Source organism: Somniosus microcephalus, chromosome 7 (genome assembly GCF_052327205.1).
Source record: "Somniosus microcephalus isolate GS21.2 chromosome 7, FLI_Smic_1.0, whole genome shotgun sequence".
Taxonomy (NCBI): Eukaryota; Metazoa; Chordata; class Chondrichthyes; order Squaliformes; family Somniosidae; genus Somniosus; species Somniosus microcephalus.
In genome coordinates, this window is record NC_140993.1 from 263,983,363 (window position 1) to 263,998,756 (window position 15,394).

At 50.5% G+C, this 15,394-nt stretch overlaps 1 protein-coding gene across 4 annotated transcripts in view; it reads right to left on the minus strand.

Annotated features, from left to right (window-relative positions):
• ano10a (anoctamin 10a) overlaps positions 1 to 15,394 on the minus strand; it is a 127,996-nt gene that overhangs the window by 61,814 nt on the left and 50,788 nt on the right. For all 4 annotated transcript variants that reach the window (XM_085993702.1, XM_085993704.1, XM_085993701.1 and 1 more), the window contains one exon: positions 1,297 to 1,488. In XM_085993702.1, coding sequence (XP_085849828.1) covers positions 1,297 to 1,488 — 192 coding nt within the window. The remainder of the gene's footprint in view (positions 1 to 1,296; positions 1,489 to 15,394) is intronic.

Genomic DNA, 15,394 nt, shown 5'->3' on the forward strand with positions numbered 1-15,394 from the left:
GTGATAGCAAATCAATTCAAGAGCTAGTGGCAGAGAAGTCCACATTCTGACCACATATAATGTAAAGAATTTTTTCTAACAACGTCATTTATCTATTGCCTTTAATGCGGTGAAACGTCCCTTGGCGCTTCCCGGAGTGTTATGAAACAAAATTTGACAGCCGCCTAAGGAGATTTTAGGACAGATGACCAAAAGCTTGAAAAGAAAAAGAAAGACTTGCATTTCTATAGCGCCTCTCACGGCCACCGGACGCCTCAAAGCGCTTTACAGCCGATGAAGTACTTTTGAAGTGGAGTCACTGTTGTAATGTGGGAAACGCGGCAGCCAATTTGCGCACAGCAAGATCCCAGGCACAGCAAGGTGACAATGACCAGCTAATCTGTTTTTAGTGATGTTGGTTGAGAGATAAATATTGGGCAGGAACACCGGGGAGAACTCCCCTGCTCTTCTTCAAAATAGTGCCGTGGGATCTTTTACGTCCCGAGAGCGCAGACGGGGCCTCGGTTTAACGTCTCATCCGAAAGACGGCACCTCCAACAGTGCAGCACTCCCTCACAACCTTCTGACTCGGAAGCGAATGTGCTACCAACGGAGCCACAGTTGACACTTGGTCAAAGAGGCAAGTTTTAAGGAGCGTCTTAAAAGGTTTTCTTTTTGTGATTATCTTAAATGTGAACCCTCTCACTGACCAATCTATCGCTGTTGCAAGTTGTTAAATACATTACCGTAACAGCAGCAGAATCCATAAATTATTTTAAAAGGGAACTGTTGCTTGAAAAAGATGACTATTAAAGGATATGAGGAGCAAGCAGGAGAGTGGGATTATATAGGGTGGCTCATTTGAAGAAGAACACCAGCACAGAGTTGATGGGCCGAGTGGCCTGTTTCTGTGCTGGAAATATTGGATCATTCTATGAAAAGGCCCGAGTCAAAATACTGCAACAGAAACACAGAACCACCATTTTAGAACATACTGGAGAAAAGCTTTCTCGGATATCAAAGAGAACACTGATAACAAGGCATGAAAAGAAACCAAAAATATGAAGCGAGTCTGTGACAGAAGACAGATTTACGGGGAAAAATCACCCAAGCTGTAATGCAGGGAAATGCTCTTCAAAAGTTAATGAGATTTCCTTATGGTAGAAAACAGGCAATATCCCACTTTGTGTGGAGATTGAACAAAAAGAAAAATGAGATCGTTATCGGACAGTAATGATGATTAAACTATTTCTCATTTTAGGTAGCAAGGTACTCACAATTTGAAATGAAAACAGAACAGGCAAGAACTCTGCTTACCAGCCAGACTCCCATGTCAGCTGCAGGCTCGGAGAACGGCCGCTTGAAGACACGACACATTTTCAGGGCATCGGAGAAGACTTCCGTGACGTTGTTCAAAACTGCCAATATAGCTGCCAGTGGGTAGACACACGAGAAAAGACTGACATAGCCAAACTGCTGAAATAATTCCAAGTAATCATCAAAGGTTCCCTATGAGAGAGAGGGGGGGGGGGGGGAAACAAATGTAAAAACTCTCAATTTTAAAACAAAACACAGCAAAGCAAGAACTGCCAGCCATGGCTCAGTGGGACGCACACTCGCCTCCGAGTCAGAAAGCTGTGGGTTCCAGTCCCACTCCAAAGACTTGTTCACATAATCTAGACTGACACGGAGTGCAGTACTGAGGGATTCCGCTGCACTGTCGGAGGTGCCGTCTTTCAGATGACCTCAGGACATCTCAAAGTGCTTTACAATCACTTTGTAATGTAGGAAAAGCGTCGGCCAATTTGCGCACAGCAAGGTCCCACAAACAGCAAGGGGATAAAATTACCAGATAATCTGTTTTTAGTGATGTTGATTGAGGGATAAATATTGGCCAGGACACCGGGGAGAACTCCCCTGCTCTTCTTTGAAATAGTGCCGTGGGATCTTTTACGTCCACCTGAGAGAGCAGACGGGGCCTCGGTTTAACGTCTCATCCAATAGACGGTACCTCAGACAGTGCAGCACTCAATACAATACAATACAATACAAATCGCTTTATTGGCATGATAAGGTACATCTTATGTTGCCAAAGCATCAAAATACATTTATGGTTGAACACATAAACGCGGTTCCATTCATACAGTGTATAAACAGGTATATCCCTGAGTTTATAAATATACATTCGCCTTGTTTATATATACTCTTGTCTTAGTTTACTGGTTGTCCCTCTGTTCATGGCAAGCTGTAACATAGTGTGCCGCCAGTGTTACACAGCTTCTCTCCTCCCCCAGTAGGAATGGGAGTTTTTGGTTGTCAGTCAGATTTCTGAATTCAGGGCATATTTGTGAGAATCTTTGGTAGAAATTCTCTCTGATGCCCTGATATTTTCCACAGGCTGTGAGGAAGTGCATCTCTGTCTCAACTACTCCCTGACTGCAGTGAGAGCATATCCTGTCTTCTCTTGGCAGCCTGGTCTGCCTTTTTCGATCGCTAGGCTATGTTCGCTAAGTCTGTACCTTGTCAAGGTTCTTCTCAGTTTGTTATCCTTTACCATGGTCAGGTAATCAGCTATGTTGTATTGTCTGTTTAGGGCCAAGTAGCAATTGAGTTTGCTTTGGGTTTTTGTTGTTTCTGCCCAATATGACAGATATTTTTCCTTTTGCTTAGCGACGATTGTGTTGGGTCGAATTCTTTGTGTTACCCTGTCACTGTCCTGGGACTGGTTATTGTTAGTATTGTTATTAGTTACTTTATTGAGTCCCAGGACTAGTTGACTGAGGGTATTCTTCTTTATGGTCAGCTCTTGGCATTTCAGTACTGCAGTGGGAGTGTCAGCCTAGATTTTGTGCTCAAGTCTCTGGAGCGGGACTATGAACCCACAACCTTCTGACTCCGAGGCGAGTGTGCTATCCACTGAGCCACAGCTGACACTTCAAAGATAATATCTTGAAGATAAGACCCGAGGAAGAACGCAGCAGTGCTGGGCATGGGGAATGACATGGGATTATTGAGCAATGAAGCAACAGCTTGGAGGACGAAAGCAGATAGGGTTTCAGAGAATCTTACAGCACAGAAGGAGGCCATTCGGCCTGTTCTGGCTCTTTGAAAGAGCAACTGTACTTCGATCCACACCCCCAGTTTTTGTCCGTAACTCTAAGTTCCTCCACCTCCCCAAGTACTTGTCCGACACCCTTTTAAAATTATTTATGGAATCAACTTCCACACCTTTACAGGTAAAGCGTTCCGGATCCCGACAACGCTCAGTGAAAAAAATTCTCATCGCCAATGTTCCCCGTAGCTTTTTTCTGGGTGCGCGGCTGCATTGCCCATTCACAGTTGAACTTTTCAAAGTAGTTTCTCCAGAACGGCCTTATTTTTCCCTGTCCTCCAATATCCCACACATTTAACTTGAAACCTTGGGACCAGCAGAGAACTGCACAACTGTGCAGTTTATAGAGAGCGTTGCTCGTCTCCCCATTAGATCTTTGCCAATTATTTTAAATCTCGAATCTCTGGCGATTGACCCACTCGCCGGAGGGAATAATTTTTCTCTATCTAGTCTATAAAAACCTCTAATCATCTTGAAAACCTCTATTAAGTCATCTCTTAACCTTCCCCGTTCCAAGGAGAACAATCCTAACTTTTCCAACCTCTCCTCATAACTGAAGCCTCTGTACCCTTTCTAAGGCCATTGCATCTTTCCTGAAGTGTGGTGCCCAGAATTGTCCACAATACTCCAACTGAGGCCTAACCAGCGATTTATAAAGTCCGAGCTTTTATAATCTAGGCCTCTGTTGAAAAACCCAAGTAACCCATATGTTTTTTTAACCACCTTATCAACTTGTCCTGCCACCTTTAAGGATTTGTGTATATGGACACCAAGGTCTCACTGCTCATCTACACTTTTCAAAGCTCAAATCGTGTGGAAAAGATAGAAAGTGCAGCCCATGAGTACCAAAATCTGGCAACCTGGCCTCTGAAGCGCAGATGACTCAGTCCTAGTTGCACTTATATTATTTGCTGGCTTGTCCGGTTTGAATTTTTTGAGTTTCAGGAATTCAAACAGGTCTCGGCATCGGGAACTGAGATATATGCAAATTAATGGGAATCTGGGTTTAAACTCTACATGTGGCCCATGAAATTTAAAGCTTGGCTGCCCCAGGTTTAACAGACGACACAGTGAAAACAATCTACTACCCCTTTCTGATGACCGAGGTTGGTGAAATTTAAATTGGAACACAAAAGGCATATGAATTAGCTTTGACCATAAGCAATCGCATTCCGTCACCACCTATAACCCACAAATTATAGAACCAACGTATTTCAACAAAGTATAGAAGTAAGATTTGTAGGCACCTTACAGCTTGCAGATAAGACTTGTAGTCATCTTGTGGCTTTGAATACTTTATACAAACAGCGCTAAAGGGAGAATGATACTTCCAGATTAAATGTTTGAGTGCTTTTCGGAAGCTATATCTCATTACGAGATGTGCTTGCATGACCTTCGACAAGATTAAGTGTGCTTCGTTTCCCCCCCATTCTATCTGCTTAGTTAATTGCTTAATACTGTGATAATATTTATTCTGGAGCTCACTAGAACTGTCAAATATTTCCTATTGCAAATAATAATGAATCCTGTTGATTTAATCAGACTTTGCTTCTACCCACTGAACTTCACTTAAAAGCTACTACCAACAAATGAAAGAGGCCCGGGGTGCCTGCCAGAAATAGAAGCCAACATATTGAATGTACGTGCTTATTGTTACTTAGGTCACAACAGGTAAACTAGTCTCTGTCTGCTGGCTGCCAGAGTCCTATGTAAACGGAGTACAGTCGTCAGTCTCAAATGCAGTTCCCACTGAGCAATGGACAACAGCACAAACCTCCACCCAATTTGACACCAATTGGTAATCTCGCTGAGAGATCAGGCTGGGCAGCTGAAGTTAAAGCTGGGGAATAGGTGCTCTTCCAAGACTAGGGCTGAGCAACAAGCATTGTAGCAAAGTAGAAATGTGGCTTTGTGCATCTACAAGCCTGCAGCACACACTCGTACTGTAGCCAAAGGGCAGCAATATTATCTACTCTACAGCGGTTACCTGGAATGGTGGCGACTCAGAGCTATGAGACAAAACTGATACCGATAACTATCTGAGAGAAGGTTAAAAGACAGAGGGGGGGGGGAAAGCTGAGAGACAGAGAGCCCAGAGGGAAACGAGAGGGGGGGGGGGGAGCGAGCGGGAGATACGAGAGAGGGAGAGCGCGCGCGAGAGAGGGGGAAAGGGAGAGCGCGCGAGCGCGCGCGAGGTTGAAAGGGAGAGCGCGCGCGCGCGAGGGGGAAAGGGAGAGCGCGCGAGGGGGAAAGGGAGAGCGCGCTCGCGCGAGGGGGAAAGGGAGAGCGCGCGCGCGCGCGAGGGGGAAAGGGAGAGCGCGCGCGCGAGGGGGAAAGGGAGAGCGCGCGCGCGGGGGAAAGGGAGAGCGCGCGCGCGGGGGAAAGGGAGAGCGAGCGCGCGCGAGGGGGAAAGGGAGAGCGCGCGCGCGAGGGGGGAAGGGAGAGCGAGCGAGAGAGAGGGGGGAAGGGAGAGCGAGCGAGAGAGGGGGAAGGGAGAGCGAGCGAGAGAGGGGGGGGAAAAAGGGAGAGCGAGCGAGAGAGGGACCGCGAGGGGGACCGAGAGAGACGAGTGAGTGAGAAACGAGAGGGGGAAACTAGGGAATGAGAAACAGAGAGGGGGGGGGGGGGGGGAGAGCAAATGAGAAACAGAGGGGGGAAAGAGAGGGAATGAGAAACTGAGGGGGTCGAGAGAGGGAATGAGAAACAACAACGGCTTGTATTTATATAGCGCCGTTAATGTAGTAAAACATCCCGGGGGTTGGGTGGGGGGGAAAGAGAGGGAATGAGAGACATACATATTATATACACTATATATTTGTGCATGTAAATAACCTCTCTCTTCAATCAGGAATAGAAAATTCTGCAATAGAACAAATATAAAGCTGCAACAAAGAATAAGCTATGAATAATGGAAACCCGAGACAAAAACATAACTGCAAGATGCTCGATTTCCAATAGTTTCACTGTCATAAATTCATCTTGAGGTTGCTTTGTAGATTCACGTGATGGTTTTTCTAGCTGTTCTAACTGGAAGAGTATTACAAAATATTTAAGACTGACTCCAATTTGACCACAGACATGCTCCGGCAACTGATATGGACCTGGGCCAGAGAAGATTTGCATCCAAGGCGGTAGAGAGCCAAGGTAGTATGAATAACATATCACGCTAAATGCCAGTAATATGGCACTACTGGTTATGATGTCTATGGTTCCATTTAACAACAATGTGGTTCAAGTTACTAATGGAACTGGATTGTTCCAGATCACAATCGTTCAGGTGGAAACAGGTATAAGCTTGGAGCCTGAAGCAATTGACCCAGATATTCTGATCGCAAGCCTCCCGCGGGCGGAGGGCTGCGATCTGAAAAAATCTGCGCCCTGACCTGAGGGGTCCCGGGAGGCGCAGAGTTCCACTGCTGGGCCTCTCCAAACTGCCGGTGCGCATGGCCCACGTATCCCAGAGGCGCAGGTAGTTCCCAGCGTCCCTGGGATCACCTGGGCCATGGGGAGCCAATCAGAGAAGGGAATCTCCCTTCATACACTTGACAGGAAGACCTGAATGGAGATCATCCCCAAAACATAGTAAAACTTCAAATAATTTTTTTAAAATCACATCTTTTAAATGACTTGAAATTACATAAATTAACTATTTTAAACAAAAATTTAAATTTTCGAAAATTTAAATTTAAGTTTTTAACGGGGCTAAAAAATAAACTTACCTTTTTTTAAAGTATTTTTAAATGATAAATCAGTGCAAAAACTTTTTTCAACTCTTATCCTGCTTTTACCAGGTGCAAGAATTTTAAGTGTTTTCTGCGGGCGGAGGGTCTCCAAAAAGCGGAACTTGACAGATCGGAAATGCCGGTTTCCAGCGCATGCCTGAAACCGGCATTTCCGATGTCCCTACGGGTGAGTACACAGCACGTACACACCCGTAGGGCTCGGAATTTCTGGGCTTTCATGTATCCTATACAGGGACCTGGGTGTCCTTGTACACGAATCACAAAGTTAACATGCAGGTACAGAAAGCAATTAGGAAAGCAAATAGTACAGGAAACTTTCGTTTAACCGGAGGTTAAATGTCCGGAAAGCTCTATCTACCAGCAAAATTCAGGAGCCGTTTCTTATAAGTTTTTTTTACTTCTCGTTGCTTTTTTATTCCAGTCAGGCTCTGCAAGGTCTAGCTTAAGCTGTTGCTTAGCTACAGAGATGCTTTTAAGCTGCAGCCGACTGTTTTGAAGCTGTTGCTAAGCAACAGGGTTTGTTGATTCACACGGAGCTGAAAAGCTCCGTATGTTTTAACATTAGCGCTGGTTTCTACGGCAGTTTTGATGGTGCGGCACCAGCTCGGTCCCGTCAGTGCCGGATACCAGAAAGTTTCCTGTATGTTGGCCTTTATTACAAAGAGGATTTGAGTATAAGAGTAAAGACGTCTTACTGCAATTCTATAGGGCCCTGATGAGACCACACCTGTTTTGGTCTCCTTACCCAAGTAAGAATATATACTTGCCTTAGAGGGAGTGCAACGAAGGTTCACCAGACTGGTTTCTGGGATGGGGTGATTGTCCTAGGAGGACAGATTGAGTAGACTAGGCCTATATTCTCTACAGTTTAGAAGAATGAGAGGTGATCTCTTTGAAACATACAAAATTCTTACAGGGCTTGACAGGATAGTTGCAGGGAGGAGGTTTCCCCTGGCTGGGGAGTCTAGAACCAGGGGTCACAGTCTCAGAATAAGGGGCTGGCCATTTAGGACTGAGATGAGGAGAAATTTCTTCACTCAGAGGGTGGTGAATCTTTGGAATTCTCTACCCTAGAGGGCTGTGGAGGCTCAGTCGTTGAGTAGATTCAAGACAGAGATCGAAAGATTTTTGAATATTAAGGGATAGAGGGATAGTGTGGGAAGGTGGAGCTGAAGTGGAAGATCAGCCATGATCTTATTGAATGGCGGAGCAGGCTCAAAGGGCCGACTCCAGCTCCTATTTCTTATGTTCTTATAGCATGGTTAGCTACAAGTCATTCTTAAATAACACACTCTTTGGCTAAACGGTAAAAACTAGCACTGTTGTTATATTACTACAGGTTCTTCTACAAACACTATGATGCACTATCAATTGCTACAAAAGACTGGAGATTGAGAAAGTAATAAACAGGCTTTTATTACCAAAGAACAGAGCATGCCTCTTGTGGTTGCCTGGTATCCAAAAGGGCCGGAGGCTTCTGAGCAGTGACCTTTATACCCAGCCATGAGGGTGGAGCCAGGGGCGGAGTCAGCTGAGGCATGCACAGACAAGTACAACAATATGCAAGAGTGAACAACAGTACTAACAGTGAACAACAGTACTAACAACAGTGGTGAACAACAATACTAACAACAGTGGTTTACCACATTCACCCCTTGTTTAGAATTGAGTCCGGCAGGGTGAAGTGCACTAAAAATTCGTGTACTGAGGTCTATCAGGAGGCCTTGTAAGCCGTCCTGAGCATCGCAGCAGCGGCGGTGATGGTGCAGCATCCAACGGTGAACCCGGTGTCTCGTTCAGAGGAGGTGTAGCAGGTGGCGGACCCTGGGGCTGCTGCATGCCGTCTACAGGGGTCAGAGCATGGGTAATGGGAGGTAGCGATGGTGGTCTCTCAGAGGCACCCGAAGGTGCGGGGACTGTGTCCTGGGGGTAGGCAGGAGTAGCGGTGGGTGGCGAAGAGGGTGTTTCAGGAGCACCTGCAGGTGCGAGGTCTCGAATGGAGACTGTGTCCTCCCGCCCGTCCGGGTACACCACGTAAGCATACTGCAGGTTGGCGTGGAGGAGGCTCACCCTCTCGACCAGGGGGTCTGCCTTATGGGTCCTCACGTGCTTCCGCAGTAGGACGGGACCTGGAGAAGTCAGCCATGTTGGTAGCGAAATCCCCGACGTGGACTTCCTGGGGAAGGAGAACATTCTCTCGTGAGGAGTGGCATTGGTGGGTGTACAGAGCAGCGACCGAATGGAATGGAGCGCCGCAGGGAGGACCTCCTGCCAGCGGGAGGTCGGAAGGCCCTTAGATTTTAAGTTTAAAAGGACTGCCTTCCAGACTGTCGCATTCTCCCTTTCCACCTGGCCGTTACCCCGGGGGTTGTAGCTGGTGGTCCTGCTTGTAGCAATGCCTCTCGCGAGCAGGTACTGCCGAAGTTCGTCGCTCATAAAAGATGAGCCCCTGTCGCTATGGATATAGCTAGGGAAACCGAACAAGGCGAAGAGGTCATTCAGACATTTAATGACCGTGGTACTGGTCATGTACGAGCAAGGGATGGCAAACGGGAAACGGGAGTACTCATCAATTATATTGAGGAAGTACACATTGCGGTGACCCCCGGGTGGCAGAGGTCATTGTGGAGGGTCTGTAGTCTATCAACCTGCGCGTTGGCGCACGTACCACGTGATAGGGCATCTGGGGGCTCATTGAGTTTCCCGGGCCGGTACAAGATATCGTAATTGTAGGTGGAGAGTTCGATTCTCCACCTTAAGATCTTGTCATTCTTGATTTTGCCCCGCTGCTTATTATGAAACATAAAAGCCACTGAACGCTGGTCAGTGAGCAGGGTAAATCGTTTTCCGGCCAGGTAATGCCGCCAATGTCGCACGGCTTCCACAATGGCCTGGGCCTCCTTTTCGACAGAGGAGTGTCGAATCTCGGGGCCCTGGAGGGTCCTTGAGAAAAAGGCCACGGGTCTCCCCGCCTGGTTAAGGGTTGCAGCTAGGGCAAAGTCGGATGCGTCGCTCTCCACTTGAAAAGGGAGGGACTCATCCACAGCGTGCATTGTGGCCTTCGCAATGTCTCCTTTTATGAGAGTGAAGGCTGCACAGGCCTCTGCTGTCAGGGGGAAGGAGGCGGACTTGATGAGGGGTCGGGCTTTATCCGCATAGTTGGGTACCCACTGAGCATAGTAAGAGAAAAACCCCAGGCATCTCTTCAGTGCTTTCTGGCAGTGGGGGAGGGGGAGCTCCATAAGGGGGCGCATTCTATTGGGGTCTGGGCCGATGACTCCGTTCTCCACTACGCAGCCAAGAATAGCGAGGCGCGTAGTACGAAACATACATTTGTCTTTGTTATGAGAGAGATTCAGCGGCTGGGCCGTCCGGAGGAATTTCTCTAGATTAACGTCGTGGTCCTGCTGGTCGTGGCCGCAGATGGTGACGTTGTCTAGATATGGGAAAGTGGCCTGGAGCGCGTTCTGGTCAACCATCCGGTCCATCTCCCGTTGGAAGACAGAAACTCCGTTGGTGACGCCGAAGGGAACTCTGAGAAAGTGATAGAGCCGACCGTCAGCTTCAAAAGCTGTGTACTGGCGGTCCTCAGCCCTGATGGGGAGCTGGTGGTATGCCGACTTCAGATCAATCGTCGAGAACACCCGGTATTGTGCTATCTGATTGACCATGTCAGATATGCGGGGGAGTGGATATGCATCCAGCTGGGTGTAGCGGTTGATCGTCTGGCTGTAGTCAATAACTAGGCGCTGTTTGCCGCCAGCCTTCACCACCACCACTTGTGCTCGCCATGGGCTATTGCTGCTCTCGATAATCCCTTCCTTCAGGAGTCTCGCTACCTCAGATTTAATGAAACCCCTATCCCCGGCACTGTAACGCCTACTTTTGGTAGCGATGGGCTTACAGTCGCGGGTGAGGTTAGCGAACAAGGAGGGGGGGGAGACTTTAAGGGTGGAGAGGCTGCAAATGGCGCGCGGCGGGCGATTTAAAAACTGCTGGCTGCAGACTGTGAGAGGGGGGAGGGGTCCACCATACGCTAAAGTGACACTCTTAAGGTGGCACTGAAAATCCAACCCCAGTAGGACGGCAGCGCAGAGATGGGGCAGGACCAGAAGTTTAAAATTTTTGTATTCAGTACCCTGCACTGAAAAAGTCACCATACAGTAGCCACCGACGTCCGCTGACTGGGCTTTGGAAGCCATAGAGATGCGATGACGCGTCGGCAGGACCGGGAGAGAGTAACTGCGCACCGTGTCGGGGTGTATAAAACTCTCCGTGCTCCCGCTGTCAAAAAGGCAGGTAGTGGCGCGGCCGTTTACCGTAATGTCCATCATGGACCAGGACAGTTGATGCGGGAGAGATTGATCCAGCGTCACGGAAGCCAGCGTATGTTCAAGCGTGTCGATGCGGTCGTCCGATGAGGCGGTGGTGGAGTCCGGGTCCCCCGTAACCGAAGTCGGAGGCGTCCAAGATGGCGGACAAAATGGCGGCGCCCACGGTCCCGATCCCCACGCGGCTGGGGGAGCCCAAGATGGCAGACAAGATGGCTGCGCCCACGGTTCGCACGCAGCGCTGCTGGCGTTAGCGGTCTTCCCTTTGCAGGCGCTAACGTAGTGACCTTTCTTCCCGCAGCCGGAGCAGGTAGCATTCTTCGCGGGGCAGCGTGCTCTAGGGTGTTTAGCTTGGCCACAAAAATAGCATTTTTGTGCCTTGGACATCGCTGCAGCAGTCGGAGGTGGCGGTCCCATGGCCCAAGATTGCGGCGTCCACGGCGCGGGGCGATGAGGGGAGAAAGCGTCCATATTTCTGTGGGCCGCGTCGAGCGAGAGCGCGAGGGACACTGCCTTTGTCAGGTCTATTTCACCCTTCTCCAGCAGCCTCTGCCGGGAGTAGTCGGACCTTAGACCCGCAACGAAAGCGTCTCGTATCAGTCCCTCCACATGTGCCGCGGCCGATACTTCCTTGCAGTCGCAGCCACGTCCGAGTACCCGCAGTGCCCGTAGGAAGGCTTCCACCGATTCCCCGGGCTGCTGTCTGCGAGATCTTAAAAGGTGCCTGGCATAGACCGTGTTAACCGGGCGTGCATACTGCCCTTTCAGTAGGTCGATAGCCGCCGCGTAGGTCGTCGCATCTTGGATTAAAGTATAGACTTGGTGGCTCACCTTCGAGGCCAGGATTTTCAGTTTATTTTCATCAAGAGTCACGGTCGAGGCTTCCAGATACGCCTCAAAGCAACGCAGCCATTGTGCGAATTTAGTCGACGAACCCGCTTCTTGGGGGTCTAGGTCCAGGCATGTTGGTCTGAGGGCTCGCAGCAGCACCTGCTGCTCAGCATTTTGCGCCATCGGTTGATCAGCATCCGCAGCCAACATTTAACTTTGGTAATAAAATTGATGCACTATCAATTGCTACAAAAGACTGGAGATTGAGAAAGTAATAAACAGGCTTTTATTACCAAAGAACAGAGCATGCCTCTTGTGGTTGCCTGGTATCCAAAAGGGCCGGAGGCTTCTGAGCAGCGACCTTTATACCCAGCCATGAGGGTGGAGCCAGGGGCGGAGTCAGCTGAGGCATGCACAGACAAGTACAACAATATGCAAGAGTGAACAACAGTACTAACAGTGAACAACAGTACTAACAACAGTGGTGAACAACAATACTAACAACAGTGGTTTACCACACACTACATATTTCAATACTACACAACGACAGGCCTGCACTGCGACGAGCAGTTATATATCACTTTTAACATAGAAAAAAGTCGCAAGACGTTTCACGGGGGCATGAAGTAAATGGATGTTGAGCCAAAGGAGGAGAGATTAGGAAGGGTGACCAAAAGCTTGGTCAAAGGTCTGGGTTTTTAAAGAGGGTCTTAGAAGAGGATAGTAAGGCAGAATTTAGGGAGGGAATTCCAGCAAGAACATAAGAACATAAGAAGTGGGATAAATAACCAGTTTGTGTGAGCAAGATGGACTGAGCCTCAGTCACAGCAACCAAATTATTTGGCCAGACATAATTTGGCTTCCTCCATAATGCAAAACACTACTGCATGCATCAAGCCATGAGCAGACTCCACCATGAAGATGCACAGCAGTCCTCCAAGTTGCAAAAGCCAAAACAATTCAGCTAAACCTAGTGCCACACTTTGTAGTTGCCTAGATCCAGCAACCCCGTATAGCGATATCTACACTGCTTCTCCAAGCGTCGCGATCTTAAACCAGAGCTAAATAATAGTCTTGCATATTGTGCATGCTTGTGTCTGTAACACCTCGGGCATTACGTTTTTGACAAGCATATTTTTGTGCAACGCTCCACCCAACAGTTTCAAATTTTAGATTTAGAATACGGCCACAAATCAGAACTGAGCAGGTAGGGAACATATAGGAACACTCGTAGGCCCTTCAGCCCATCAAACCTATTCCGCCATACAATTACATAGAATTATATAAAACTAGCTGAAGTGCCCGGCGGTGCCGAGGCTTTTTCGAGGGCATGTTGTTGTTGGAAGAGAGAGAGAGAGCGCGACTGGGGGGTAGAGAGAGAGCGGGTGGGGGGAAGGGAGGGAGGGGGGGAAAGGGGAGGGGGGGGGAAGGGAGGGGGGGGGAAGGGAGGGGGGGGGGAAGGGAGGGGGGGGGGAAGGGAGGGGGGGGGAAGGGAGGGGGGGGGGGAAGGGAGGGGGGGGGGAAGGGAGGGGGGGGAAGGGAGGGGGGGGGAAGGGAGGGGGGGGGAAGGGAGGGGGGGGAAGGGAGGGGGGGGGAAGGGAGGGGGGGGGAAGGGAGGGGGGGGGAAGGGAGGGGGGGGGAAGGGAGGGGGGGGGAAGGGAGGGGGGGGAAGGGAGGGGGGGAAGGGAGGGGGGGGAAGGGAGGGGGGGGAAGGGAGGGGGGGAAGGGAGGGGGGGAAGGGAGGGGGGGAAGGGAGGGGGGGAAGGGAGGGGGGGAAGGGAGGGGGGGAAGGGAGGGGGGGAAGGGAGGGGGGGAAGGGAAGGGGGGGAAGGGAAGGGGGGGAAGGGAAGGGGGGGAAGGGAAGGGGGGGAAGGGAAGGGGGGGAAGGGAAGGGGGGGAAGGGAAGGGGGGAAGGGAGGGGGGGGAAGGGAGGGGGGAAGGGAGGGGGGGAAGGGAAGGGGGGGAAGGGAAGGGGGGGAAGGGAAGGGGGGGAAGGGAAGGGGGGGAAGGGAAGGGGGGGGAAGGGAAGGGGGGGGGAAAGAGGGGGGCGGCGGGGGGGGGGGGGAAGGCGGGGCGGGAAGGGGGGTGGGTCGGCCCAGGCCGAGAGCCCCGCTCTCCGAGCCCCGCCCCCCCCGGCCGAGAGCCCCGCTTTCCGAGCCCCCCCCCCCCCCCCCCGGCCGAGCCCGATTGCGGCTCTGAGAGACGGCCGGCGGCCAAGCCCCGCCCCCCCCCCCCCGACCGAGCCCGAGTGCGGCTCTGAGAGACGGCCGGCGGCCGAGCCCCGCCCCCCCCCCCTCCCGGCCGAGGCCGATTGCGGCTCTGAGAGACGGCCGGCGACCGAGCCCTGCACCCCCCCCCCCCACCCCGAGCGCGGAACAGAGACGCCGCGTCTCACCTGCTCCTGCTGCGCGCGCACCCTGACCCTCGTGGCTGACGCCGTTGCCCTGGGTAACATGACACCGGGGGCGGGGGGGGGGCGGCGTGAGGAGCTTAGCAGAAGCGCAATCACCTAGCTCGGGCCTGGCTGGGCAAGAAAGGCGCAGGCTTTGAGGCCTAAGAAAAAAACGGGGAAAGGTAGGAAAAAGAATGTTCAGGTTAGAGAAAATATTAACAAATGAGTGATTTTTTTAAAAACAATTTAATAAATTCAATTTTATTTTGGTGGAAATGTATATTTGAAAAGAAAGACGCAGAAAGCAGGAAAAAGAATGGAAGCAAGATGGCGGCGACTCACCTCGGTTCAGAACGATAAGGCCCGCCCACACACGCTGTCAGGTCACCAAAGCGTAGGATTGGTCAATCGTCCCGTCACTCGACCGTAGGAGGGCCCGGCCGCACGCGGCAGCAAGCCGCCGTACGATTGGTCGACCTCGAGGTCACTCTGTCGCTAATGAGCGGATAATGAGATGCTAATGAGCGGAATGTTGAAGGTTTTTGGGATACCGCGGGCGCGATTTTAGCCCGGCCGAAACGTAAATACGCTTAAAACCGTCTCGGAAGCGTAAGCTTTCTTTGGAGGTAACGCGCGCGTAGGTACGCCCTGTAACATTCGAGCGCATAGCCTGCCAGACACAGACAGAATGACAGACAGAATGACAGACAGAATGACAGATCGACCGATTTATATATATAGAAGATAGATAGATAGATATACAGTGCAGAAACAGGCCATTCAGCCCAACTAGTCAGCGCTGGTGTTTATACACAAGTCTCCTCCCATTCCATCTGCCTCAGTCATAAAGGCACAGTAGGAGGCCATTCGGCCCATCGAGTCCGTGCCGGCTCTCTGTAGAGCAATCCAGTCAGTCCAATTACCCCGCTCTGTTCCCCGGAGCCCTGCAAGTTTATTTCCCTCAAATGCCTATCCAGTCTCCCCTTGAAAACATTTAGGCCTAGAA